We start from the raw sequence: 27978 nt of genomic DNA on the forward strand, positions 1-27978 counted from the left end.
ACAAACACTAACAGGTCGTTAGCCTTATGTCTTAAGAATGCTGGCTACTTCCAATTCGACCAATTTGTGATTCCAAGATTTGATCCTATTAAAGATGAAGCTAAAAGCTCAACATTTAAGGATTCCACTACTACATGTCCTACTGGGAGATGTTGAAAAGTAAAATGGTGCTTTCCTCAGAATTTCTAGCAGGAGATCGAACAGTACTTCACATTAAAAAAAAAATGCTCTGCAGACACCAAATTTAGAAGGGGAACAAAGGGAGAACTATCCAGTTTATGTCCCCACTCTGTTTCAATTATCAGTGTACTAAAAAATCCATTAGAATTCTGAATTCATTCTAGTTTCAGCATGCTTACAATGGCAGAGTATCTTAAAGAAATACTTGGCCCTCAAGTTACTTTTAACAAAGCAGTAAATTAAAGACTCAGAACTCTCAGAGACAATCATCAGCCAAAAGTTTGTCAATGGTCCCTTTTATTTTCTACTTGACATTATTAAACAGTATGATAGGTTTTACATGCCATGAAGTTGCTTCAAAGTTCCACATGTGAAAAGTCTTCCCTGTTGCTTGTCTGCTCTAAGAAAGGTGGATCAACAGAGTTAGTAGGGTGGAAGGAATCTGTTTGAAATTCCAACTTCTTGAATCTGACTGTAACTCCCAGGAGAAATGCATCTTGGTCCTCTGGGATTCATGCATGGTGAGCTAAGTTACAGACAGCCTTTCAGAATCAAGTCCTCTTCTGGGCTTCACCTTAAGCAAATAGAAAGGGGATGCAGATTCCTAGAGTCAGTTGTCTAGAACCTGACCTTTAATGAAATAAAAATATGGCCTGGGTTCAGGGAGTAGAAAACTTTTGGGAGTTGAAACTTAAAGTTCAGCAATGTAGAATTACATTAGGACCGACCTTAAATATTTAGAGAAGATTTCATTAAATAGAGAGCTATTTTAGGTCTTGAGTAAAGCAACTATGGGTAGGAAGGGGTCATTTGCAAAGACTGGCCTAACAGTAATATGCAAAATGTAACTGGTGACTGAGGCTGTTGATGTTAACCAAATATTGGGGTGCTTATTTCCTTTCCTAGCCTTCTGTTGCTGAGTTCTGATTTAAGAGATAAGGGCAGAAGTGATGGCCTTTAAAAATATCCCAAAGTACTTCCCAGCTTTCCTTTCCATGATGACCTTGGAAACAACATGTTCTAAGTAATGAGGATGAAGACAGACTGACTCACATCAGATTTTATAAGAGAAATTAATCTTTATTTAGGAGTTTATTATAGCACCATGGCTTAGCATCCCCCTCCCCCTTCAAAAATGAGGAGGGAAGAATTCAAATTAAGAAGTGACTACTGCAGTACCCTGAGATGATAAGGGTATGGACTAGACTGTGCAAATTCAGAGAAAGGATGTGAATCCAGGAGGTGTTCTTAAATAGAACTTGGTAAGCAGGACAGCTGTTAATTCAGATAAATATTTATTGAGCATCTATTATTTATTTGCAAGGCACTGTGTAAAATACAAAGATATGTCACTCCTCCATGTGCTTACAATCTAGTTGAGATAATACAGGCACATAAATTATAAAACAAACCTTGTAACATAATGGTAAAGGGAATGGACTTTGAAGGTAGACCTGTATTCAGGACTTGGCTTCACCTTTTACTAGTGTGTCACCTTGAGCAAATTATTTAACACCTCTAAAATTCAGTTTACTCCTCTGTAAAATGAGGACAGCAACAGTACTTACTTCACAGGGTTGGTGAAAGAACAAAATAATATCCTTGCAAAACTCTCAAGTGCTTACCCCATAATAAGCACTCATTAAGTGCTGGCTAGTAGTGGGAGTGGTAAGAGACCTAACAGCTGGGACACAAAGTCAGTGCCAAATGAGCTCCAAGAGAGGACTAACAGCTATAAAAAGAACTATTCTGGAAAAAAAGGTGCTCCTCTCATATAATTTTGCTTTCTCCTCCTATTGTAGCCTCCAGTTATTTAAAGTGCAGTGTTACCTGGGGCCTCAGACAAGGGGTGTGTCTGAGGATAACCTCCTAACATTTATCCTATTGTCTGACAAGCTTCAGCAAAATGTTGACTCTTTAAGAGTCAAATCCTAATTTCCAGCATCCTATATATTCAAAAACTGGGTGGCAGAGATGGGAAAGGTCACTAGCCAGAATAGGTAGCATGACCAAATGATGGATTTAAGATTGGGAAGACCTACCTTGAGTTTCTATGGAGGTCCTTTGACTAAAGCTTTCACCCAGCTCAGTCTATTCCCTGTTTGGCATAACGCCGTTGATGTTGAATAACTGATGACTTAGAACTGAACACTTTCCCACACACACTGCATTCAAAGGGTTTCTCTCCTGTATGAACTCTCTGATGTCGTGTAAGCCGGCACCTCTGGCTAAAGGCTTTCCCACATTCACTGCATTCATATGGCTTGTCTCCAGTATGAATCTTCTGATGTTGTGTAAGGGAAGAGCGGTCAAAGAAAGCTTTCCCACACTCATTGCACTGGTAACGAGGGTCTCCAGTGTGGGCTTTCTGATGTCTATTCAGTGAGGAGACACCATAGAATGCCTTCCCACACTCACTACATTCATAAGGCTTCCTACCAGTATGGATTAGCTGATGTCGAGTTAGAATACTTTTCTGGCTAAAGGCTTTCCCACATTGATTACATTCATAAGGACTTTCTCCAGTATGAATTCTCTGGTGTCGAGTAAGGGATGAACGGTCAAAGAAAGCTTTTCCACACTCACTGCATTTAAAGGGCTTCTCTCCAGTATGAATCCGCTGATGTACAGTTAAGGAGGACCGGTCAAAAAAGGCTTTCCCACATGCACTGCATTCGTAGGGGCTATCGCCAGTGTGAGACATCAGATGTCTACTGAGACTGCTTCTGTGACTGAAGGCTTTCCCACACTCGTGACAGTCATAAGGCTTCTCTCCAGTGTGAGTCCTCTGATGGCGAGTAAGGGATGAATGGTCAAAAAAAGTCTTTCCACAGTCACTACATTCCTGGTCTCTCTCTTTAACGAGAACTTTCTTGGGAGGGGTTGACCCTTGCTGTAAGCTCTCCTGCTGGGATTTCTTGCAGGTCTCCACTGCAGGGCTTTCCTTCTCTGTTTCTAATTCATCCTCCAATGCATGAACTCCCAATTTAGGATGCAGAGCAGCTTTTCCTCCAAGCCTTTCCCTCAATGTTCTTTCTGATTTTTCTTTTTCTGAAGCAATTTGAATCTCAGATTTAGTCTCCCAGTCTGCAAATGGACAGAAAACATAGATGTAGTCTCCTCCCTGGGCTAGGAGATATTACAGCAGAAGAAAGAGATATGATGATAAATTAGAAAAGTGAGGTACAGTCACTGCATGGCTTGCTCCCACAAATAGTCCTACGTTCTAGGGAAAGACTGAGACTTAAGAATGAAGAAAAAGGCAGGGAACAGAACTGATGGTGGACATCTCACAAAGAGAGTTCCCACTGAGAGCATGGCCACGATAGTTAGAAGAACATGTTATGTGGAGGTTGTGGTGAGGAACAGTGATATCAAAGTGTGAATGGGTAATGTGACAGATCTAAGGGGATAATTCTAGGTGAATAAAGATGGATTCATACTTTAAGGTATAGGAAAAAAAGGCAAACTGATGGGTGATAGAGAATTAACATTAATGCAAAATATTTGAATTTGAGAAAAAGGTGAGACCCAATACTCCTTCCCCCCCACACCCAAATGACCATAAAACAAAGCTCTGCTGTGCCCTGTTCAGACTCAATTACCTAGAGAGACACTCCTTGCACATTCTTTCTCCTCACTTCCATGAAAATCAGCTATCCAAGGCTCATCCCCTTTCTTCAAATGAAAAATCACATCAGGTCGAGGAACTGGAAGTCCTGCTCATGGAAAAGAAATAAGCCAGGTAGGTGATGAAAATATACAACTATTCCAAATCTTAATTCTGGCCTCTATGCCTTTCATATAGAAAAAGCAAAACACACAAAGTGCATGCCAGTAATGTACAGTAATGGAGTAATGCAGAAGCAGGAACCTCTGAATGGAGGTCAAGGCTGAGGTTCTAAAAAGGAACAAGCAGAACTTAGTCACAAAGTTGATAAAATGCATTTGAATGAATGTGTTTCTTCCTGCCCCTGAAGTGACTGGGACACTCCTATTGTTAGCACTGGTAGGATGGGGGATAGTCCTTGGATCAAGGAAGAGAATGAAAAAAGACCATCTTGAGAAAACGTGTAATAAAGGTAACCATTTTTGTTTGTTTACCCTTCAGTATTAAGCTGTTACTTCATTATGTTCACTGTAGGAAAATGAGAGGTATGTGTGAATCAAAGAAAAATCACCTTTTATACTTTGCATTAGTTTTTTCTGTCTTTATATCCATTCTGATACCAAAAGATACCTATACATTCTGTTTAAAACTGAATAATGAAATAATGCTGACTTGTAAACCTTATTTTTTCAAATAATAAATTTAAAGTACTATTTTATTTCAATTAGCACAGATCTACATCTCCATTTTAATGGCTACATGATATTACACTGTATGAAATAATCTCATTTATTTAATTTCCTGCTGGCAGACATTTCAGACTGTTTTTAATGTTTTTGTTACCAAACACTGGTATGATGAACATTTGTGTATACCTTGGGTTGCTAATCCTATTATTTCCTTGGGACAGTTTCTAGAAGTGAATCTATCCATTTTTGGTGATATAAAAAAATAGATTCCCTCCTAGAAATATTCTTGAGGAAACCTCCCTGACACTGGGACCCCTGACTTGGGAAGAGAGGCACTTTCCTACTGGGCCCAAGGATCATACAACTGTTGCATGCTGGTTCTCTACCATCCATCAAAATGCCACGTCGCCACCTCCTTTTGGAGGAGTGGAATTCTATTTTCCCCAATATTTCATCCCACCAAAGCCTGTGACAAGGGCTCAGAAGTCTCCCTTAATGCTTCTTGAACGTTCTATTCTTTTCACATATTTGGCCTGTTAAGCTAATCCAGGAGGTGTTCCAGTTGTGTTTTTGACCTGCTTCGTATGAAATCAGCAATGTGACTGTTTTTACTGCCATTTGCTGCCCGTTTCTGAATCTGCACACTTTCTCAGCCTCTTAATTATGGAAGCTCCTGAGATGCTTTCTTACGTGCAGAAGACCAACTTGACTTCACACGAATAACTGATATGAACAGTAATTCTTAATTTTCCCTTTGTCACACATGTCTCTACAATTGCAAAGTGCTGTCTGTGAGCATCTAAGACTGTATTTAAAACAAGTATTCAAATCAAACCCATTTCTAGTGACCTGCTCTGAGGCACAACCTTGTATTCCCACCCTCATACAGTCGTCTTTCTAAAGGGAAGCATTTCTTTCCCCTCCTCTGCTTCTCTGAAGAGAAATAGCCCCTCAACAGTATGGTCCCTGGTCCCACTGCTAGTCCTCTGAATGGAGATGAGTAAAGCACCTGATAAGGTAGGGAAAGAGCAGGACATATATAACAGCCTCTTTTGTCTGCCCCCTTCGCAAGTGTCAGCTCCCCACAGCAGGCACACATTCTGCTTTGCTCCTCCAGGGCCTTCAAGTTGCAGGGGAGCCCATGGTTGTTCAGCCTGCTATGGCTTAGGGAGCAAGCCAGTCTGTGCAATGCTGGGGTTCAGGGTTAAGAAGCTCGCTGTTGCAGTACACCTAAGCTACATCATTATCCTCTTCTACTTGTCTCTCAGTGGTTCCGAAGGTGGGAATATCAATTTATTAGTCCCTCAGCCCCACCACGTTTACACAGTACAGAGGCTAACTTATTATGGAAAACTCCCCTTACCCAATGTGACAATGCTTTTATAGTTCTCCAGCATCACCTCCTTATAGAGGTCCCTCTGAACAGGGACCAGATGCTTCCACTCTTCGTCTGTGAAAATCACGGCCACATCCTCGAAGGTCACTGATTCCTGGAAACACAATCACATTCTCCCTTACTCATAATTGTTCTCTTTATGTGGGCCAGACAAAACTGTCATAAAGATGACAGCCCCAAAGATGTGGAGGGAGAGGAAGGGAAATGGTTCCAACAAAGTAGGGCTTTAAGCACTTGGGCAAAGCGGCACAGTCCTCTAAGGCTCGAAGTTCTTGGTCAAAATCCCATACCTCTATATTCACAGCTGAGCCCCTGAATAAAAGGGGCTCTTTTTTCAGACTTACAGAAAACGTGTATGAACAGAACAAGGAATTCCCACGTACCCTTCATCCAGCTTCCCCAAATATTAACATTTTCCACATTTGCTTTACCTTTCTCTCTCTCAGTATATACACATTTTCCTACCTTCTTCCTGGACTTCTTGGGAGTAATTTGCAAACATGAAGTCCCTTTACTCATAAATATTTTAATGTGAATTTGGTAATCACAAGGATGCTCTCTTGTGTAATTGCAGTATAACTATAAAAATCAAAGAGAATAGCATAGACATTATACTATCATCTAATCTACAACCTTATTCAAATTTTACCAATTGCCTATCTTTTTACAAATCCTTGATGTTGACTAGACTGTCTCTAGGATCCCTCTGATTTTATCCTAATGCTTTGTGATTCTATAAAATTGCCTCTTTACCCCCAATGCTGAAACCCCCACATGAATCTCTGGTGTGTGCAAAAGTTCTAATCGAGAACATGGAATTCAAGTCTCTGCATTGGGCAAAAATGCATCAAGCCACATGTCTACCCACACCAAACCCTCCAAGGACTCCTACAACCTCGCTGAGGTGCTTTAAGCATATGCCACATTCCCTAATCTGACCTAACATTCCCTGGAATACTTGGGGCCTGCTCTCAGCACACACATGATACACTACAGAAAGTCAGGACTAGAACCAGTTTGCTCTTCCCCAAATGTTCTAATCAGACCCCTTTTAGGCAAAATTTCTCAGAGTGAAGGCCATAGTAGCTGTGTGCCTAGTGATGGGCTAACGGGTACCTGTTCAAGGCAAGAAAAGGTCACTGAAGGATATAAAAGTTAAATAGGAAGGAAGCACTCTGTAGGGAGTCCTTTATCCACCTGGTTAGGTTTGATCAAAGAAGCTCCAGGATAGAGAAAGAAAAGTGGTTACATTCTGGAGACTAAAAGTATTTCAGAGACATAAAATTCCACCTTACCTGATATCTGGCAGTTGGAGACACAGAAGCCATTCCCTCCTGCTCTCCTTTTAGAAAGGGGCAGAGTCCTAATGAGGCAGAGGTATGGGAGGAGAAATAAGGTATGAAAAAGACTAGTCTCGTTTTGTAGTTTTCTGACTCATGAAGCAATAGGTCTCTCCTTATATCAATGAGATATATACCCACTCACATTCTCAATACCTTACAAAAAGGGGAGGCAAAGTAAATCAAGGCCAGGAGCAGTCCCACCCCATCCTAGAATCACAGCAAACTTAGAATTAGCCATGGACACTGCTATTCAGAACAGTGTGGTGTTTGCTTTAGCAAAGTTCTGTTCCTGGGAGTCGAGAACATAGTAAGGCTTATACTGTATTTATAAATTCACATTCAACATTGACCTGAATTGTCAGTAGATAAGAAGCATAAGACATTTTATAAGTGACTTTGCGGATAAGACATGTCAAGTAAATACCCATAGCCTCTTCAAAGGAAAAATACCCCATTCCCAAACCTGTGCTAAAGGGGAAGCCCTTGGGCAGCCCCGTTTTGTTCCACGTGACCCTGAGTCTCCTTCTTGGAGTCACACTGATTAGGCTGCAGGTGGGCAATGCACAGGCTGACCAGTAGACTGAGATGTGATCTGGCTTGAAAAGATGACATCCTTCCTCAGGAATGTGAACTAAGAAAGGTCAGGACAACAAGTGGGTAAAGAGTTGGGAGGATGTCATGAGAGACGGGAGTAGCCACAAGAATCAAGGGAGCCAAAGTCACTGTGAAGCAGAGCCCCTGAGTATGCGGGAGGTCTCAGGTAGAGAACAGGGTGTACCAGACAGTGGGGCTGAATGCCAGCAGGGGAGCAACAGCCAGGACATCACTGGGAAAGCACTGAAGCAGAAACTCAATAATTTCTGGCTCTGAAGTCCCTCAATTCACCCGGTACCACTCCTGGACTGGCTACTCTCCTTCAATCAAGGGAATATGTTCACTGATCCTGGTTATTCATTCATCCATGTATCCAACCAACATTCATTCAGCTCCAACTATTTATACCAAGCACAAAAACTACATAACACTGTACTTGCCCTACAAAGGACAAACAAGTAACCAAAATAATACTTCACTACAGGATGGATGAGTGCTCCAAAGAGATACACCCAGCAAACTATGAGAGCACATCAGAGGCTTGCCTAACCCTGATGGGAGGGAGGCAGGGGCATTGCAGGTTTCATGGCAGCAGCGGGATCCAAGATAAGTTTTGATTTTAGGGAGGCAGAACATTGTAGGCAAGAAAAATACCATTTTTTTCAAAAACAAGGCGGCAGGTCTTTACATGGAGAGGATTAACAACTAAGTAGTTTAGAATGGCAGATGTCTAGGCTGTGAGCAGTGCTGTGCGAAAAGATGAGTTTGGAGAAGTAGGCAGAGGCCAGCTAGATCAAGGGGAGTTTTCTTGGCATGGGTATCACTGAAGGATTTAAGCGTTGGTAAGTGTCATCCTATTTGTGTTCCTGTTCTAGAATATCATTTCAATTTGTATCAACGGCCTTGAAATATACATACTTTGAAATATACATACTCTTTGACCCACTAATTCTCTCCTAAAGTTCATTCTAAAGAAATATGAAAGAATATGTGCAAAACTTGCACATAGTTTTATTTTATTTAGTGCTATGTGTGGCAACCTAAGCATTCTACATGCATTATCTAATTTAATCCTTATAATAATACAGGGACATTTTGAAATATCTCGAGTTTCTAAAATAGGAGATTTGATCAATTTATGGCCCAGGCAATCTATACAATGGAATATCGCTAAACATCATACTAATAACTGGCATTTATTGGGCATCTGCTATTCAACAAGCAGGCACTATGATAAGTATTCCTTAGAAGGATAAATTAATTCCAGCCTCATAAATCAATAAAGAAGGTACAGTTTTACAATTTGGGAAATTTAGTCTTCATAAGAGGCTGAGGGAGAATTTGAATCCAGGTCTGTCTAGTAGTTTTTAAGCTCTATGCTGTAATGATTTATTTTCATGAAAAAATAGTCACATAGTTGATAGACCAATAGACTAGAAAATCCCCAAACATATCCACACATGTAGGGAAGCTTGATATATGACTCAGGTGACACTAAAAGTTCCTGGGGAAAAGATCCCTTGTGATAAATTACAAATGACTTAAATATTGATAATTATGAATGTGTGTGTGTATAGAAAGATTACACATTGAGATGAATAAACTAGAGCCTGATGTTAATAATAAATAGCAAAAATATAATTACTGAGCAAAAAATAATGTTATAGAATCACCTGTGTAGTATTTAATATAAAATTTAAAACAGGTAATATTTACAAAAATCTGTATGGGACAATAAGCACCAAATTGTATCTCTGGCAAGGGTGGGAAATGGGATTGGGGAGAGATAACTAAGAGACTTCAATTTTGTTTGTAATTTTTTTTGTTAAATAAATTTTTAAAAAATTCACTAAATATTAAGTGGAGAATGCACTTTTTAAATTGCATATTTGTGCATGCACATATGTACAGAAAAGACTTAGTACACTAAAATGTAAATAGAATTTGAGTGGTGGCATTACAAGTGATTTTTTTACAATTCTTTATATATATTTTTTAATAAGAGTGTGTATCTACTTTGGTATAAGGAAAAAAACAGGAATGAAGGAAAGGTGGTGTGAAGAAAAGTTAGAGAAGACCTAAGAACTGCTATTCTTAGAAGGGTCTTCTTGCAAGGTTGGCCCCTAGCTGGGATCTCAGAACTTCGAGAAGAGGGCTCCCCATGAGATAAGGTCCCTTATACCTAAAGCATTTGTGCAAACAATGTCATTTATGCTGAACACTTGCTTTCTTGCTTGAGGGTCTGAAATTTTGGTAGGTGCTAGGCAGAGGATGCTTCTGTGACCAGCCCTCAATAAAAAGATGGGCTCTGAGTCTCCAGTGAGCTTCTTTGGGCTGAAACATCACACATGTTGCATTTTCATTGCTGGAAGAGATGTGCTCTGTGTAACCCCTCGTTGGAAGGGGTAGAGCATGAGGAAGCTTACACATGGATTCCTCCAGGCTCTGCCTGTCTCTTCCTCTTATGACCTAGCTATGCATCCTTGCAAGATCACTGTCAAAACCTAAGCCATGAGTGCAACTGTAGGCTGAATTGAGTCCTTCCAGCAAATCCATGTATGCGGGGTGACCTCAGGGCTGACACAAGCAGCCATGCCACTCTGGATAGCTGTGGCAGAATGGAATTGGAGGAAGGCAAGAATGGAGGTGAATAGATCAGTGAGGAATCTGTTACAATTAAGAAAGAAATGATGAACTGAAGGAAAATAGTAGCAGCAGAAATGGAGAGCAGAGGAACTACTACTATTAAGATATTAAAAATAGACAAGACTGACTGGAGGTGATAGGAGAGGCCAGGATGACCCCCAGGTCAATGATCTGAGCACTGGCGTGGATAATGGTACCATTCATGGAGATGAGCAACAGAGAGGTAGCAGGTTTTGGGCATTTAGAGTTTGAGAATCTCAGATAGGAAAAATCAGATGACTCTGGCTCCCACTGTCCAAGTTGTAAAAATTATTATTGCTAAATGAAGTAATTTGAATTTTGAAAGACCATGAATTTCATACTCAAAATAGGAAAGTTAATATATTTTCTAAATGGTTGTAATATAAAGAAGGCAAGGTTTAAGCCTTTAATCATATAGCTTTTTTTCTACTAACTGTGACTAAACTATTCATAAAGTGTAGATTTATCTTTATGATACATACTTGTATCTATTCATATAAGCATAAAAAAAGAAACCCAGGGAATGGGGACAAGCCAAGTAATCCAGAAAGAGGAACTAGGTACCCCAAACAGAAGACTAATCAGTATTGGGGTCAGGTAGACAGAGGAACATGCATTCCTAATAAGGAACCAACTGCAGATTCTAAAGAGGCGAGGTTAACCATGCAGACTTAATCCTTCCTCCCTTGGGAGACGAGCCCTCCAGCTGGCCTTATTAATCATGAGACACTAATAAGGTAAGTTTTCAAAAACACCAAAAGACCGTATCAATATACATTTACTAGACAATGGGTTAAGAGCAGCCAAACATATCTTTAAAAGATTATCACCGTGAGGGTAAACACCAGTTTGCAAAAACATTTGAAACTTTGTGAAAGGTAAAAACTTAAAAAAAAAAAACGCTTACTGGAAAAACAAGTTCAGTCTATCTATAAAAAGGAGCTTAACCTAAGGAAGAGACTAGAGTTTGAATCTTGCTAGAAGGAGGCAGAGTGATATATACACAAATAGAAACAAAAATATATCATCAGGACCCTGTAACTTGTATTAAGACCATATTCTTTTCTTGCTGGTCTGTTAAGATTCCTCCATCCCCAGGAGGGTCTCAAAATATTACACTTGGGCCCTAGGGAGTTATCAAAATTAGTATTTAGAGATATAGGTGAGTTCAATACTTCAGAGTACAGGTCTGGCAGACTGCCTGAAATAAAATTCCAGCACTGCCTCTTTCTACCTGTACCACCTTAGGCACATTAGTTAACTTGTGTCTCACTTTACCCATCTATAAAACTGGAATAATGAAAAGTACCTATCTTATACAGTTATTGTGATGCTTAAACAGGATAATATGTAGAAAGCGTTTAGAATAATGAGCTTAGTGTTAGCCTTAGCTAGGAGTCTTGTTATAATCCTAGGAAGGCAGAAACAGTGAAAATATTAAGTACATTGTGTTGCTGCTGTTTTACAGTAGCAAGTATAAGTGTAGCAATAACACTGGAATCAAATTATTTGTATATGTTATCTGGTGTTTAGGTTTTTCAAAGTAGTCGAACTGCATTTGAAATCGTAGTTGAAACTGCTCAATGTTTAAATGCTTAAAGACAATTTTCAAAGTTTCGTTTATTAGATTATGACTTTAATAAGCTGATTATTGAACAAATTACAGATGGTGGTGAGCATAAAAGCTCCCCAGCCATTAAACAACCAGTTGATCTTCCCAAGGTGCTCATCATCGGTGGGCTCCCTGCCAGGCAGACTTCAGTCCCCATTAGGTTTAGTCTCCCCAGACAGTCGCTTCAGTAAGCTCTCAATGACACTTGAGACTCCCCAAATCCACCAAATTTACTTGGAGTCACTGCCAGCAACAGGTCACCTTCACTTGTTTTCTCTTTCCTGTTCTTGGATCTCAGAATATTTCTGGTGAAAATGCTCTTCAAATTCTTATTATAGTTCTTCAAATGAGCCCTTGCCTAGGAAGCTTTTACTGTTCCCATCCTAGCTACATAGTTATTCCAAATATCTATGGCTATCATTCAATTTCAGCAGAACCTTTTCAGCCTTTTACTACAGCGAGCTCCACAAGAGTGAGTTCAAAGGCGACTGCATGGTAAAAAACATTCCAAAGGCCTGGAATTATTAACTGTGAAGGCTTGGGCAGATTACTTAAGCTAACAGTTGATCCCCAGTTGTTTAATAGCTACTTCACAGAGTAGTCATAAATGAGACAATTAATATTAAGCATTTCTCTTACAGCCTGTTCAACAAATGAACGTTCCTTTCTCTTCTACTGCCCTACACCAATCTGTTCATCTTACCATTCAATATTTCCAGGTACCTGTTATGTGCCAGGCAGCCTGGGGTGTAAGGTCAACAATACCACAATCTGTCAGTTTCCAGGACTTCACCTTAGCTTCCCCCATCTGTGTCCTACTTTCTTTCCCTCTCAGATCTGCTCCCTGCATTACCCAGTCTCTCTTTCTCCAGCAGCGCCCATCTCTCCAGTAGCTTCTTCTCATATCTTCAGATACAATCCTCCTCTACCTGAAACCATCTCACTGAATCCTATGGCCTCCTTCTAGCAAAAAGGTATCACTGATGTCTTCCTTTCATGATCAAACTCTTGGATGAGAGTTTGATCCATACCTCACTGACCCCATGTTATCAGCATCTACTCTTCCTGAATCTGCTATTCTGCTCTTGACACCTTTCACAACCTCAAACTGCACGCTCGAAAATCACCAATGTATTTCTGATCTACTTCCAATAGTCCTTTTCTCATCTTTATTTCTCTGCAGCTTTTGACTGTTTTGACAAGTTTCTCCTTCTTTCAGTAGTCACTGTAGCTGCTGACATTGCACTAGCCCGACTGTCCTCCTACTGCTAAAACTGCCATCTGTGACTTTTTTTCCCAATCTTGCCCTGGAAATATGGATGCTCTCCAAGGTCCAGTCTTTGTACAGTGTTCTTGTTATCCCTCAGAAAGTCCATGCACACCTGGCACTCCATTTTCTAACTCTACAGAGATGGTTCGCCAGTCTAGTCCCAGTCCTTCTTCCAAACTCATTTTGCATCTCCAAATGACTGCAAATTTTGAATTAGGCATTCTACCAGCACCTCAAGACCATTTTCATCTATGCACCTCCCCACCTCAACTGCTCTCTCTGGCTTTACATTTCTGTCAGGTGTTCTATTATTTTCCCAGGTGCTCCAAATTCAGTCTCTTACCTTGCTCTCTTTCCTCCCAAATCTAGTTGGTCATCAGGTCCTTGACTCTTTTTCATGTCATGCATACCCTTCCCTACCAATGACATCATCATAACTCAGGCCCACAACAGGACTACTACCACTACCACACAGCCCTAACTGGCTCCTTGCCACTAGTACCTTCTTCTCTCCAGTGCTGGATGGGGCCGTTTTATTCTCTTCAGTCCCTAGATCGACTCGTGCAATCCACCTACTGCGGATTCCAACCCTGCTGACTGTGTCACATCCTCATCTTCGATGCCCTGGCTCATTATACTTCTTTTCATCCTCGTCTCCCACTGCTCCTGGACACTTCACTCCAGTAAGAATCATCTCCCTCTTAAATCTGCCCAGCGCTTTGCTACATTTTTCGTGGTTTTTTTTTTTTTCCACATTAACTCCTACCTCCAACATGAAGGTCTTGTGATCACTCGTGCAGAAACCCAAGGCAGGGAGCTAAACGAGAAACTCTAAGGCGCTTTCTGGGAAAGAGGGAAGGACTGGAGTGGGCAGCACCCTAGATCTAGTATCAGTTCCACCCACGTTTATTAAAAGCTCTTTCTTAAGAGAAGAAGGGGTGGGACGGGCGGGAAAGGGCTCCAAACTTCCAACCTGAAAGTTGGGATCTGACACACAGTGGGTGCACTCTGAAAGACCACTCGTTAACAGTGCCTACACCCCACGGAACACGCGCACACACGAGTATAGGGGGAGGGGCAACTTTCCGTCCGTGCCTCTTCCAGCCGGGACGTCGCCACACAGACACACACTGCAGACTGGCTCCGCCCGCGTCACTACGTTCTACTGCCACAGCACCTCCCCCCCAGTTCTCAGTGTCCCCTTCTCTTGGCCGCTGCGCTCACTCTGCATCTCCAAGTCACACACCCACAGCCCTCACCTCCGGCGCACAGGGTTCTGGACCCGGGAAGACTGGGCCTCTTCAGATCGGGAAAGCAATACGCCTGCGCAAAGGGGTCTGACGTCCGCACTCCCAGTCAACTTTCGACCTTCGTACAGACTCCATTCCCCAGAAGGCTCAGCGGTCGGTGCTTTTTAATATGACGTCTGAAAAATCCGCTCTAGCGTACTCCTCTACATAATAGGCCGGTGGCGGTGAAGCGGACGGTCGCGGTAGCCGGAAAGGAACTGCTGTGGATGCATAGGAGGCTTATGGTCACTCTGGAAATTCTGCCTACGTGTGCTCTCACGCCCCTCCTGACTTACGATGGAAGGGCCGTCCGAAAGAAATGTGTCTCTTTGATCCTTGGGACCCGTCCCTACCCCTGGTTTACCCCGCAGGTGGATACCCGCAAGGTCGGGTCTTCTGGCTCTCGGAAGGGGCTTGTTCTGCTTCATCGTGTCCACTTTCAGGAATTTAATTCTGAATTTGGGCCACAGAGACGCAGAATTTGGTTCTGAGAACGGAACAGGGCCTGAGGCAAGATACGTGCACATTTTTGCGCCGAAAGAAAAGAGCCCAGGATATTTGTGTATGTAACTTGGCAGCCGGCCCTACGCTCCCGAGTTTGAGCGCACACCAGCCTGTCTTCCTTGACTCGCTTCCTGCTGCCCTCGGTTGGAGACTCCTCAGGGATAATCAACCTTGACTGTACGCTGGAGTCACCTGAAACTCCTTTGGACATGTAGATGCTTGGGCCCTATGACGAGCGAGAGTTCGCAAAGATATGTAGGTGATTTTAATGTGCAGCTAAAGCTAAGAATTACCACCGAGTACCACTGAACCAGTGAGCTTCAGGGAAGACAGGATTACACAAAGAATATAAAATCCTAAAACAGTTACTGCCCCAAACTCACGGTGCAATGCAAAACAAAAACCAGAACCTGAAATTATTAAAACAATGTAGAATACTCTATAATTATCTCACATCCAAGACACTGGGAGTACAACGGAAGAAGCAGTGAACTATGGGAAACAGGCTTCCTATAACTGGTGCACTTGAAGAAGAGTAATTACTTTCTTAACTATTACAGAAAATACTGGAAAACCTGGACTGGATCACTGACGGAAGAACCAAGCGGCACTGGGAGGTTTTGGAGTGTTGAGGTTTTATTTTACACCGGCAGGCTCAGAGGGGAATAATCTCCCAAGGTCTGAACCCTGAGCACAAGCAAGGGGAGCAGTTTATATTATTTTGATATGTGACATTTCGGCATGCGCAGGGCAAAAGAGGAGCCTGGAGAAGGGGAGGAGGGAGCTGGGAGTGCTTTGCCAACTGGAGGAAAAAAGCGGTTTGCTGACCTTGACGGCTGTGTTGAATATTTTCCTTATCGTAAGAAGAAAAAAGTGTAGTCTAAGCAGAGAGGACAGCACTTGCAAAGGTATAGACTAGAGGATAAACGGGCAAACAACTGGTAGCAAGGTGAGTGGCTCGTGGGTATGATTTAGGGGCTGTAACTTGAGGTTGAACTCATGGTGACTTAAGGCAAGATTGAGGGTGAATTTGTGCTGTGGTAAGTAAGGGGTTTGGATATTTCTATAAAATCAGGACTTGATCAGAGGCATATATGTTTTGCTGTTCCCTTCTGTGTGGTGGCTTTTATTATTCAGCATTTTTCTGAGTGGAAATTTTGGGGTCCTAGATGAGTTTCCTTCTAGCATTCTCCAGGCTCTGGCAGGCCCTAGGATTTATCTATCTTTACTGCTTCAGGTAGCTGTCAAAGCTCAAGTTTTCCAGGGATTAATAGTATAAAAGTCAGGTTTGCTGCTCATTGACCTGTCAGGGTTCTAGCTCTCTCTTTTTCTCTCTCTTTTTTTTTAATTCTTTGCAAATTTATCACCTGGTCACCAGTGTGTTTTCAAAGATGTTTTACAACTTTTTAGCATTTCTAGTGTTTTCAATTAGGACGATTGTTCAAGGTATCCAATCTGCCAAGTTGCTGGAAAGATTAAGAGATTTTTAACTGATTTTATCAAAAGAGTTAGGAATGCCATATGGACACTGAGTAGCCAAGAAACAATAGAAATCCATCTTATTTAAAATAAAACAGATGCCTCCTAGGCCTGCCAGCTGTGGCCTCTGACAAATTACAGGATGTTTTGTCTATCTGCTGCAATGTAACAAACCACTCCAAATTTAGCGGCAAAACGACAAGTCAATTAGGCTAATAGATTCCATGGGTCAGATTCTGTGGGTCAGGAATTTGGACCAGCAATGTGGAGATGGCTTGTTTCTGCTTCATTGCTTCACAATTTCTGGACCCTCAGTTGGGGAGACTCAGATGGTTTCTCCATTCTTGTGTCTGGTACCTGGACTGGCACCTATGGCTGGGCTCACCTGGCACTGAGGGCCAGAATCCCCACATGTAATTTCTTTGTTCTTGGACTCCCTCACAACATGGTGTTCTCACGGCAATCCGGCTTCTTCTTTTTTTTTTATTAAGGTATTATTGATATACACTCTTACGAAAGTTTCACATGAAAAACAATGTGTTCCTCCATGCCCCAGTGCAGTCACTGCCCATCAGTGTAGTAAGATGCCAGAGTCACTATTTGCCTTCTCTGTGCTACACTGTCTTCCCCATGATCTCCCCACACTATGTGTGCCAATCATGATACCCCTGAATCCCCTTCTCCCTCCCTCCCCACTCATCCTCCCATAACCCTCTCCTTTTGTAACCACTAGTCCCCTCTTGGGTTCTGTGAGTCTGCTGCTGTTTTGTTCCTTCAGTTTTGCTTCATTGTTATATTCCACAAATGAGGAAAATCATTTTGTACTTGTCTTTCTCTGCCTGGCTTATTTCACTGAGCATAATATCCTCCAACACCATGTTGTTGCAAATGGTAGGATTTGTTTCATTCTTATGGCTGAATAGTATTCCCCTGTGTATATGTACCACATCTTCTTTACCATTCATCTACTGATGGACACTTAGGTTGCTTCCATATCTTGGCTATTGTAAATAGTGCTGCAATAAACATAGGGGTGCATACGTCTTTTTGAATCTGAGAAGTTGTTTTCTTTGGGTAAATACCTAGGAGTGGAACTCTGGGTCAAATGGTGTTTTTATTTTTAGTTTTTTGAGGAACCTCCATATTGCTTTCCACAATGGTTGAACTAGCTACATTCCCACTAGCAATGTAGGAGGGCTCCCCTTTCTCCACATCCTCAACAGCATTTCTTGTTCTTAATATTTTCAATGCTGGCAATCTTAACTGGTGTGAGGTGATATTTCATTGTGATTTTTATTTGCATTTCCCTAATAATTAGTGATGTGGAGCATATTTTCATGTGCCTGTTGCCCATCCGAACTTCTTCTTTGGAGAATTGTATGTACATATCCTCTGCCCATTTTATAATCGGGTTATTTGCTTTTTGGGTTGTTGAGGCGTCTGAGTTCTTTATATATTTTGGATGTTAACCTCTTGTCAGATATGTCATTTACAAATATATTCTCCCATACTGTAGGATGCCTTTTTGTTCTGTTGATGGTGTCCTTTGCTGTACAGAAGGTTTTAGTTTGATGTAGTCCCATGTGTATATTTTTGCTATTGTTTCCCATGCTCGAGGAGATGCATTCAGAAAAAACTTGCTCATGTTTATATTCAGGAGATTTATGCCTATGTTATCTTCTAAGAATTTTATGGTTTCATAACTTACAGTCAGGTCTTTGATCCATTTTGAAGTTACTTTTGTGTATGGGGACAGACAATAATCCACTTTCATTCTCTTGCATATAGCTGTCCAGTTTTGCCAACACCAGTTGTTGAAGAGGCTGTCATTTCCCCATTGTATGTCCATAGCTCCTTTATTGTATGTTAATTGACCATATATGCTTGGGTTTTTATCAGGGCTCTCTAGTCTGTTCCATTGGTCTGTGGGTCTGTTCTTGTGCCAGTACCAAATTGTCTTGATTACTTTGGCTTTGTAGTAGAGCTTGAAACTGGGGAGCATAATCCCCCCTGCTTTATTCTTTCTTCTCAGAATTGCTTTGGCTATTTGGGGTCTTTTGTGGTTCCATACGAATTTTAGAACTATTTGCTCTAGTTCGTTGAAGAATGCTATTGGTATTTTGATAGGAATTGCACTGAATCTGTAGATTGCTTTAGGCAGGATGGCCATTTTGACAATATTAATTCTTCCTATCCATGAGCATGGGATGTGTTTCCATTTATTGGTATCTTCTTTAATTTCTCTCATGAGTGTCTCGTAGTTTTCAGAGTATAGGTCTTTCATCTCCTTGGTTAGGTTTATTCCTAGGTATTTTATTATTTTTGATGCAACTGTGAATGGAATTGTTTTCCTGATTTCTCTTTTTGCTAGTTCATTGTTAGTGTGTAGGAATGCCACAGATTACTGCATATTAATTTTGTTCTCCTGCAACTTTGCTGAATTCAGATATTACATCTAGTAGTTTTGGAGTGGATTCTTTAGGGTTTTTTATGTACAGAATCATGTCATCTGCAAACAGGGACAGTTTAACTTCTTCATTGCCAATCTGGATGCCTTTTATTTCTTTGTGTTGTCTGATTGCCATGGCTAGGACCTCCAGTGCTATGTTGAATAGAAATGGGGAGAGTGGGTATCCTTGTCTTGTTCCCGATCTTAAAGGAAAAGCTTTCAGCTTCTCATTGTTAAATATGATGATGGCTGTGGGTTTGTCATATATGGCCTTTATTATGTTGAGGTACTTGCCCTCTACTCCCATTTTGTTGAGAGTTTTTATCATGAATGGATGTTGAATTTCATCAAATGCTTTTTGAGCATCTATGGAGATGATTATGTGGTTTTTGTTCTTCTTTTTGTTGATGTGGTGGATGATGTTGATGGATTTTCGAATGTTGTACCATCCTTGCATCCCTGGAATAAATCCTACTTGATCATGATAGATGATCTTTTTGATGTATTTTTGAATTTGGTTTGCTAATATTTTGTTGAATATTTTTGCATCTATGTTCATAGGGATATTGGTCTATTTTTGTGGTGTCTTTCCCTGGTTTTGATATTAGAGTGATGCTGGCCTCATAGAATGAGTTTGGAAGTATTCCCTCTTCTTCTATATTTTGGAAGACTTTAAGGAGAATGGGTATTAGGTCTTCACTAAATGTTTGATAAAAGTCAGCAGTGAAGCCATTTGGTCCAGCGGTTTTGTTCTTAGGTAGATTTTTGATTACCAGTTCAATTTTGTTGCTGGTAATTGGTCTGTTCAGATTTTCTGTTTCTTCCTTGGTCAGCCTTGGAAGGTTGTATTTTTCTAAAAAGTTTTCCATTTCTTCTAGGTTATCCCATTTGTTAGCATATAATTTTTGATAGTATTCTCTAATAATTCTTTGTATTTCTGTGGTGTCCTTAGTGATTTTTCCTTTCTCATTTCTGATTTTGTTTATGTGAGTAGACTCTCTTTTTTTCTTGATAAGTCTGGCTAGGGGTTTATCTGTTTTGTTTATTTTCTTGAAGAACCAGCTCTTGCTTTCATTGATTCTTTCTATCGTTCTATTCTTCTTAATTTTATTTATTTCTGCTCTAATCTTTATTATGTCCCTCCTCCTACTGACTCTGGGCCTCATTTGTTGTTCTTTTTCTAGTTTCATTAATTGTGAGTTTACACTGCTTATATGGGATTGTTCTTCTTTCCTAAGGTAGGCCTGTATTGCAATATACTTTCTTCTTAGCACAGCCTTGGCTGTGTCCCACAGATTTTGTGGTGTGAATTATTGTTTTCATTTGTCTCCATATATTGCTTGATCTCTGTTTTTATTTGATCATTGATCCATTGGTTATTTAGGAGCATGTTGTGAAGCCTCCATGTGTTTGTGGTATTTTTCATTTTCTTTGTGTAATTTATTTCTAGTTTCATAACTTTGTGGTCTGAGAAACTGGTTGGTACAATTTCAATCTTTTTGAATTTACTGAGGCTCTTTTTGTGGCCTAGTATGTGATCTATTCTTAAAAATGTTCCATGTGCACTTGAGAAGAATGTGTATTCTGCTGCTTTTGGGTATAGAGTTCTGTAGATGTCTGTTAGGTCCATCTGTTCTAATGTGTTGTTCAATGCCCTGTCTCCTTACTTATTTTCTGTCTGGTCAATCTGTCCTTTGGAATGAGTAGAGTGTTGAAGTCTCCTAGAATGAATGCATTGCATTTTGTTTCCCCTTTTAATTCTGTTAGTATTTGTTTCACATATGTAGGTATTCCTGTGTTTGGTGCAGAGATATTTATAATGGTTATATCATCTTGTTGGATTGACCCCTTTATCATTATGTAATGTCCTTCTTTGTCTCTCGTGACTTCCTTTGTTTTGAAGTCTATTTTGTCTTATACAAGTACTGCAACTCCTGCTTTTTTCTCCCTATTTCATGAAAAATCTTTTCCCATCCCTTCAATTTCAGTCTGTGTGTGACTTTGGATTTTAAGTGAGTGTCTTGTGGGCAGCATATAGTTGGGTCTTGCTTTTTTATCCATTCAGTGACTCTATGTCTTTTGATTGGTACATTCAGACCATTTACATTTAGAATGATTATCAATAGGTATGTACTTACTGCCATTGCAGGCTTTAGATTTGTGGTTACCAAAGGTTCAAGGGTAACTTCCTTAATATCTAAGAGTCTAACTTAAGTCACTTAATATTCTGTTACAAATACAATCTAAAGGTTCTTTTTTTTCTCCTCCTTTTTCTTCCTCCTCCATTCTTTATATATTAAGTATCATATTCTGTACTCTTTGTCTATGCCTTTTTATTACCCCTGGTGATAGCTATTTAATCTTAGGAACACTTCCATCTATAGCAGTCCCTCCAAAATACACTGTAGAGATGGTTTCTGGGAGGTAAATTCTCTCAGCTTTTGCTTATCTGGAAATTGTTTAATCCCCCCTTCAAATTTAAATGTTAATCTTGCCAGATAGAGTATTCTTGGTTCGAGGCCCTTCTGCTTCATTGTATTAAATATATCATGCCACTCCCTTCTGGCCTGTAAGGTTTCTACTGAGAAGTCTGATGATAGCCTGATGGGTTTTCCTTTGTATGTGATCTTATTTCTCTCTCTGGCTTATCCTTGACGTTTGCCATTTTAATTATTATATGTCTTGGTGTTGTCTCCCTTGGGTCCCTTGTGTTGGGAGATCTGTGCACCTCCATGGCCTGAAAGACTATCCCCTTCCCCAGATTGGGGAAGTGTTCAGCAATTACCTCTTCAAAGACGCTTTCTATCCCTGTTTCTTTCTTCTTCTTCTGGTACCCCTATAATGCAAATATTTTTCCATGGATTGGTCACACAGTTCTCTCAATATTCTTTCATTCCCAGAGATCCTTTTTTCTCTCTGTGCCTCAGCTTCTTTGTATTCCTCTTCTCTAATTTCTATATCATTTATCATCTCCTCCACTGTATCTAATCTGCTTTTAAATCCCTCCATTGTAGTCCATAATGATTGGGTCTCCATCCTGAATTCATTTTTTAGTTTTTTGAGTTTTTGAATATTTTTCTGTGCCTCCATGACCATGTTTATTATTTTCATTTTGAAATCTCTTTCAGGTAGATTGATGAGTTCAGTTTTACTTGACCCTTTTCCTGGTATTTGTGGGATTTTGGTTTGAACTAGGTTCCTTTGATGTTTGATATTTGTATGTTGCACCATCTAGTGTCCAGAAGCTCTACTGCCTGGAGCTGCTAAGCTCCTGGAGCGATGTTGTGGGTGGCATGGGAGTGGTGCTGGTGCCTGGGGGTAGAAAAGAGCAGTTTTCTACTTCCCAGCTGCTATGTCTGTCTCCACTTCCAGAACCAGTGGGCTGAACACACAGGTGTAAGCCTCTATGCTTTGTATATGTAGCTGCCATTGGTGGGGCTTCCCTCTTGCTGGCCTGACACCAGGGCAGGTGCTGCCTATTTGCTAGTCCAGTGTGGGCTAGCCAGGAGGAAAGTGCAGGAGGCTGCATATCACTGTTGGGGGCCTTGGAGCTGTGTAGCCAGCCAGGGGGATGGAGCGCCTTAAAATTGTTTAAGTTCCCAACCTGCTGGGCAGAGTGCACCTGGACAATTTTGTCTACCTGTCCTTTCTCCTGAGCAGTAAGCTCTGTACAATTGCTGCTTTAGCAGCCCTGTTGTTTTTAGAAAGTCTCTCAGACTGCCCACCCAGATCAGCCAGATATAATTCTTTGTTTTCCACAAGCCACTGAATTCTCATTCTCTCCAGGTATTCCACCTGTCTTAGCTTTTCCAAACCCACTAATCATCAGAGCAGCATGCAATGTAGGTTTGTGCTCCCAGAGCAGATCTCCAGAGCTAGGTTTTCAGCAGTCCCATGCCTCCACTCCCTCCCTGCTCTGGTTCTCTTCCTCCTGCCTGTGAGCTGGAGTGGGGAAGGGCTTGGATACCGCTGGGTCCCCGCTTTGGTACTTACCCTGTTCTGTGAGGTCTGTTCTTTCCTCCAGGTGTATGCAGTTTGGCGCAGCCTTCTTTCCTGGTGCTCTTTCAGGATTAGTTGTATTCATTATATTTTCATATTGTATGTGGTTTTAGGAGGAGGTCTCTGTCTCACCTCTCACTGCCGGAGTCCAGCTCCAGCCTAGGGGTGGGATGCCTGAAGGTGCAGGATGGAGTCAGCCTATGGAGAGACAGGACACAGAGTCAGATGGAGGTGGTCTCTCGACAAAGTGTTGATGACAGCTTTATTTATACCATTTTGCACAAAGATATGATTATTTTTTATTGTTCTGATGATTCATTAGTATAGGCAGTTGGTTAATAAGTATAGGCAAGCTTTTTTCTTTCTTTTCCTTTCTAATCTATTCATGGTTGGTCAAGCATTAGACAGGTGATTGTTTTTCTGTTCTTTGACTGAAACTTTTCTTATTAACATGTACTCTATTGTGTTTTACGTTTCTATGCAATGCAGTTTCTAAGTAGTGCATGTGACTGTAGGAGCGTGCAGTATGTAACAGCGACTATGGAGTCTATCAGCTCAGGGTGAAATACAGGTCACCTAGTGCCACAGTTAGCTAGGATTCTTTCCCACAAAAATATTCTTAGAGGCTTTAATAAATTTATAATCAATTTAAAATCATAAACTTATATTTTTACTTTATACCCCTTTATAGGGCACAGTAGGCAGCAAACTAAATTTCCCCTTCTTATCTACATTTCTTTTTCTTCTGTGTGGATACCAAAATCTTTCTTACATATGCTACACAGGTTTCTATGACTCCACTACTGCAGGGACTAAAGTTCTTACGTGGTGAACAATGCAAGGGCATTCATATCATAGAAACTGTTTCTGTTTTAACTACAAACCTTAAACTATAAACAATTAAGTCAAATATAATGTATGATTATTCATTTGGTTTTTATACTTTATATGTGAATCTAATAAAATGTTAATGTAGTAGGTAAATGCAAGTATAAATAGAAAGCATGATTTAGAACTGTAAGAAGGCAGGTGTAGATGATCAGGTTTGTGCCTACAGACCAGGTCTTAATCCAAGCAAAACAAGGGCAACAAAACATCTACAGCTGTAGATTTCTCTCAAAACTGGGGGGGGTGAGGTTCTAAGCCTCACCTCTGTTGGCCCCCTTTTTCTCACCTGACAGCCCCCCTGCGACTGTGCCTGTCTTAGGTTGTTCCTCCCTTGAGGAATCTTACCCGTCCCTGGCTACCCAGCCATCTTACGGGGACATACAGGGAGATGTAAAGCTGGTAAGTGAGAGAGAGGTAATATTCTTTGAAAAGGTTAGTTTTTCACTTCTTTGCAGATTTATGCTCTGTGGCTTCTATGCCCAGCACTTGTTTTGAGGTATCTTTACTTCCTGGAAAATTATGGTACTTGGTAATTTCACGTATGAGGCACAAATTCTAGTAAAGGGCTGTGATTAGGAAAGAAGAAAAACAAACTATAGAAGTAGTAGAGGGAAGAAAACATGAAATGATTAAGTGTCAATAGGGTTATTCTATTCAATATTTTCTCATGACTCTATTTCTATAAAACTTTCCATCACTAGTTTCACTAGCAAAACCAGGGGGGCATTCTCAGTGGAAATGGGGTAGTCAATGTTTGACTAACAGCAGGTTTCGGTACTTTATGCTAAGATCGCCATTTGGCCCCTGTGTGTTCTATTCTTCAGGAGCACTGTCCTGAAAAGCTTTTGGGAAGTTTATGTTCTCATCTTTTCCATGCTGCTTAGCAAAGGTTAGTTTAGTCTTTGGCAACAATGCAAGTAAAAACAAAGCCAATAGTATAATGGAAAATAACAAAATCAAGGTGGGTAATAGAGAGAGTCAGCTGTGAAGGCCCCTGCCTTTTGGGGTTCTTCTTCCAGCCTGAGCTTTGCTACACAGCTTGAGTAGCATGGCTCCCAGCATCTCACACTGCCATCTTTAATCCCTTTTCTCCCTCAGTAAAGTATTATTATTATTTTTTTTTTCACCATAATGAAATGGGATTTATTCTGAGGATGCAAGTATAGTTCAATATCTGCAAATCAATGTGACTCAGCAAATTAACAAAAGGATAAAAAGCATCTCAATAGATGCAGAAAAAGCATTTGATAAAAACTCTCAACAAAGTGGATACAGAGGGAAAATACTGTCACATGATAGAGGCTATATAATAGAAGCTCACAGCTATCATTACATGCGATGGTGAAAAGCTTAAAGTTTGTCCTATAAGAACAGGAAAAAGACAAGGATGCCCACTCTCCCCACTTTTTTTTTTTTGAGAGGGCATCTCTCATATTTATTGATCAAATGGTTGTTAACAACAATAAAATTCTGTATAGGGGAGTCAATGCTCAATGCACAATCATTAATCCATCTCAAGCCTAATTCTCGTCAGTCTCCAATCTTCTGAAGCATAACGAACAAGTTCTTACATGGTGAACAAATTCTTACATAGTGAATAAGTTCTTACATGGTGAACAGTACAAGGGCAGTTATCACAGAAACTTTCGGTTTTGATCATGCATTATGAACTATAAACAATCAGGTCAAATATGAATATTCGTTTGATTTTTATACTTGATTTATATGTGGACCCCACATTTCTCCCTTTATTATTATTATTTTTATTTTTAATAAAATGCTGAAGTGGTAGGTAGACGCAAGATAAAGGTAGAATACATAGTTTAGTGTTGTAAGAGAGCAATTGTAGATGATCGGGTGTGTGCCTGTAGACTATGTGTTAATCCAAGCTAGACAAGGGCATTAAAACATCCACGGACGCAGAAGATTTCTCTCAAAACACGGGGGGTGAGCTTCTAAGCTTCACCACTGTTCATCCCCAATTTCTCACCTGATGGCCCCCCTGCGACTGTGCCTGTCTTAGATTGTTCCTCCCTTGAGGAATCTTACCCGTCTCTGGCTAACCAGTCATCTTCCGGGGCCATACAGGGAAATGTAAAGTTGGTAAGTGAGAGAGAAGCCATATTGTTTGAAAAGCTTAGCTTTTTACTTCTTTGCAGATTTATGCCCTGTGGCTTCTATGCCCAGCATTTGTCTTGAGGTATCTTTACCACTTGGAGGAATTATGATACTCGGTAGGGTATTATTATTTATTATTTATTATTTATCAGCTTGCACACTGTATTCTGCTTTGTATAAGATATTAAAGAAGACACAATCTCGGCAGTGCATTTACAGCCAAGGAGAGCAGAGTCCTGGATTCAGATATCACAGGAGTGAGCTGAGGAAGGGATCGACTGTCCCAGTTCAACGGCAGTCTCTGCAGACAGGTGGGGTCAATCAGGCTTCTTATGTGGTAGCTCACTCCAGGAGTGTACCAGTGAAAAAGAAGTTGCGTGGCCTCATGACCTAGGCTTAGAAATCAGTGGTGTCACTTCTGCTGTACACTATCGGTTGAACTGGCCACAAGCCTGCCCAGATTTAAGGAGAGGAACCATACAGCCACCTTCTTAAAAAGAGGCATGCCAGTGAACCTGTGGCCTTTAAAAAAAAAGAAGCCTCCCATGTAGGATTTTAACCTTCCCCTTCTATGGCTGTTTTTCTATAAGAAGTGGGCTTGGGGGTCGAGGGTTACAAGAAGACAAGAGTGACTTGTATTCAGGGACTCTGGCTGGTAGCTTTGCAATGTGCCTGTTGAGCTGACACTTTTGCTGTGCCTTGCTGTGACTCTGCTTACCTGTGTTGTTGCCTCCTGAACTGCTACAGACAGCAAACTGCACCATCTAGGCCACCTCTTGCTGTTCCAGGACCCCTCTTCTTGGACACTCTTTGACCTTGAATCTCTGAGCATTTCTTCTCTTTGCTGCAGTCACCTTGTACATTTCTCTCTGAAGAAAGTATTATCCGTGTATATCATGGCCTTTTTAGAGCTGTTACATGAGCAGAATTGTATGGGCTCTTCATGATAAGTGTTTTCAGTTTTACCAGTCCATGGGAAATGGATTTTGTTACTTAGAAGTAATATTCATCATTTTCCACTACCAACTCTTTTTCCTGGGGTGCACATGTACCATCAGAAACTGAGTGGATGGGGTGGAAGAGACCTATTCAGGCTGAATTTCATAGTATATCTGAAAGCCATTGTTGCTTCTGATACCTAGGTCTGATTCCAGGTCAGATTGGCTTTTTAATTCTGTCTTTTGTTTGCTTAATACCTTTTATTCGAAAATGCTACCATTGAGGCATCTTTAACCCCCTAAATGACTATAGATGTGTGGATAAAATGAAGGTTCCTATGGCCAGGATTCTCACCTGGCCCTGGTTGGCTACCTCACTACACATGTGTGGGCAATATGTTACTATTGACTCTATATAAAGAGCTCTGCCCAATTCTCTGGGCAACATGGTGGCATGACTACAAGGCTGCAGGAGAGCAGAGACTGGAGTGGTGGCAGTGCCAAGGACAGAGACTGAGATGGCTGCGGGGGCAGAGAGGCCCAGAGGCAGAGACTGGCTTGCCGCATGCAGACTTGCTCTGAGTGGACGGGATTCTAGTGATTGACCTGCCACCGTGGAAATAAAGTTGGGTATAACCCTTTCACCCCAAGAACGTTCCATTGTCATTCTCCGGTCTCACTGAATCCATAGCAAACTTGCCTGGGGCTGAAACCCATTCTCAAGACAGATGCCTGAGCCTTAATGGTGAACAGGATTCTGGTTTTGCCACGTGTAAGTCAGAGGATGTGGGTCATGGTGGTGCTCTAACATCCCCTAACACACAGAGCTCCTTTTGAAAACTCTGTGTTTCAGTCCTGCTTTGCAAAAGCACCATTCATTTTTGTTTCTTATAATTAGTTCTTAAAATTCCTTTAGCTCTTTAGAGAGCCGTCTTCTTCAGGCTAATTTGATA

The 27978-nt window shown here is 41.0% G+C and overlaps 2 protein-coding genes across 6 annotated transcripts in view; one reads left to right on the forward strand and one right to left on the reverse strand.

Annotated features, from left to right (window-relative positions):
- Nucleotides 1–459: 459 nt before the first annotated feature.
- Nucleotides 460–27920, reverse strand: ZNF2 (zinc finger protein 2). 5 transcript variants are annotated; one of them, XM_073240621.1, is made up of 6 exons: nt 26806–27920; nt 23076–23279; nt 7171–7238; nt 5843–5969; nt 3786–3899; nt 460–3267 (listed from the first exon to the last, which is right to left on the reverse strand). In XM_073240621.1, exons 2-6 carry the CDS (start codon nt 23164–23166, stop codon nt 2267–2269), a joined length of 1401 nt encoding a protein of 466 aa, XP_073096722.1. In that variant the 5' UTR covers nt 23167–23279; nt 26806–27920; the 3' UTR covers nt 460–2266. The 5 variants fall into 5 exon arrangements, with proteins under 5 accessions (XP_073096722.1, XP_073096723.1, XP_073096720.1 ...); XM_073240622.1 differs by lacking the exon at nt 26806–27920 and having other exon boundaries at nt 460–754; nt 2223–3267; nt 23076–23318; XM_073240619.1 differs by lacking the exon at nt 26806–27920 and having other exon boundaries at nt 23076–23317.
- MRPS5 (mitochondrial ribosomal protein S5) overlaps nt 15448–27978 on the forward strand; it is a 57770-nt gene continuing 45239 nt past the window's right edge. Inside the window, exon 1 of the mRNA XM_017665752.3 lies at nt 15448–16103. The gene's annotated coding sequence lies outside the window, so the exon portion shown is untranslated. The remainder of the gene's footprint in view (nt 16104–27978) is intronic.

Source organism: Manis javanica, chromosome 1 (assembly GCF_040802235.1).
Source record: "Manis javanica isolate MJ-LG chromosome 1, MJ_LKY, whole genome shotgun sequence".
Classification (NCBI taxonomy): domain Eukaryota; kingdom Metazoa; phylum Chordata; class Mammalia; order Pholidota; family Manidae; genus Manis; species Manis javanica.

Excerpts from the sequence above, each read along its gene's own strand:
- ZNF2 (XM_073240621.1), bottom strand. The coding sequence starts at position 23,166 with ATGAATACAACTAATCCTGAAAGAGCACCAGGAAAGAAGGCTGCGCCA. Across the intron at positions 3,900-5,842 it reads TAAAAGCATTGTCACATTGG|GACTTCCAGTTCCTCGACCT; the intron begins GTAAGGGGAGTT and ends TTCCATGAGCAG. Across the intron at positions 3,268-3,785 it reads TGCAAGGAGTGTCTCTCTAG|ACTGGGAGACTAAATCTGAG; the intron begins GTAATTGAGTCT and ends GTCCATTTGCAG.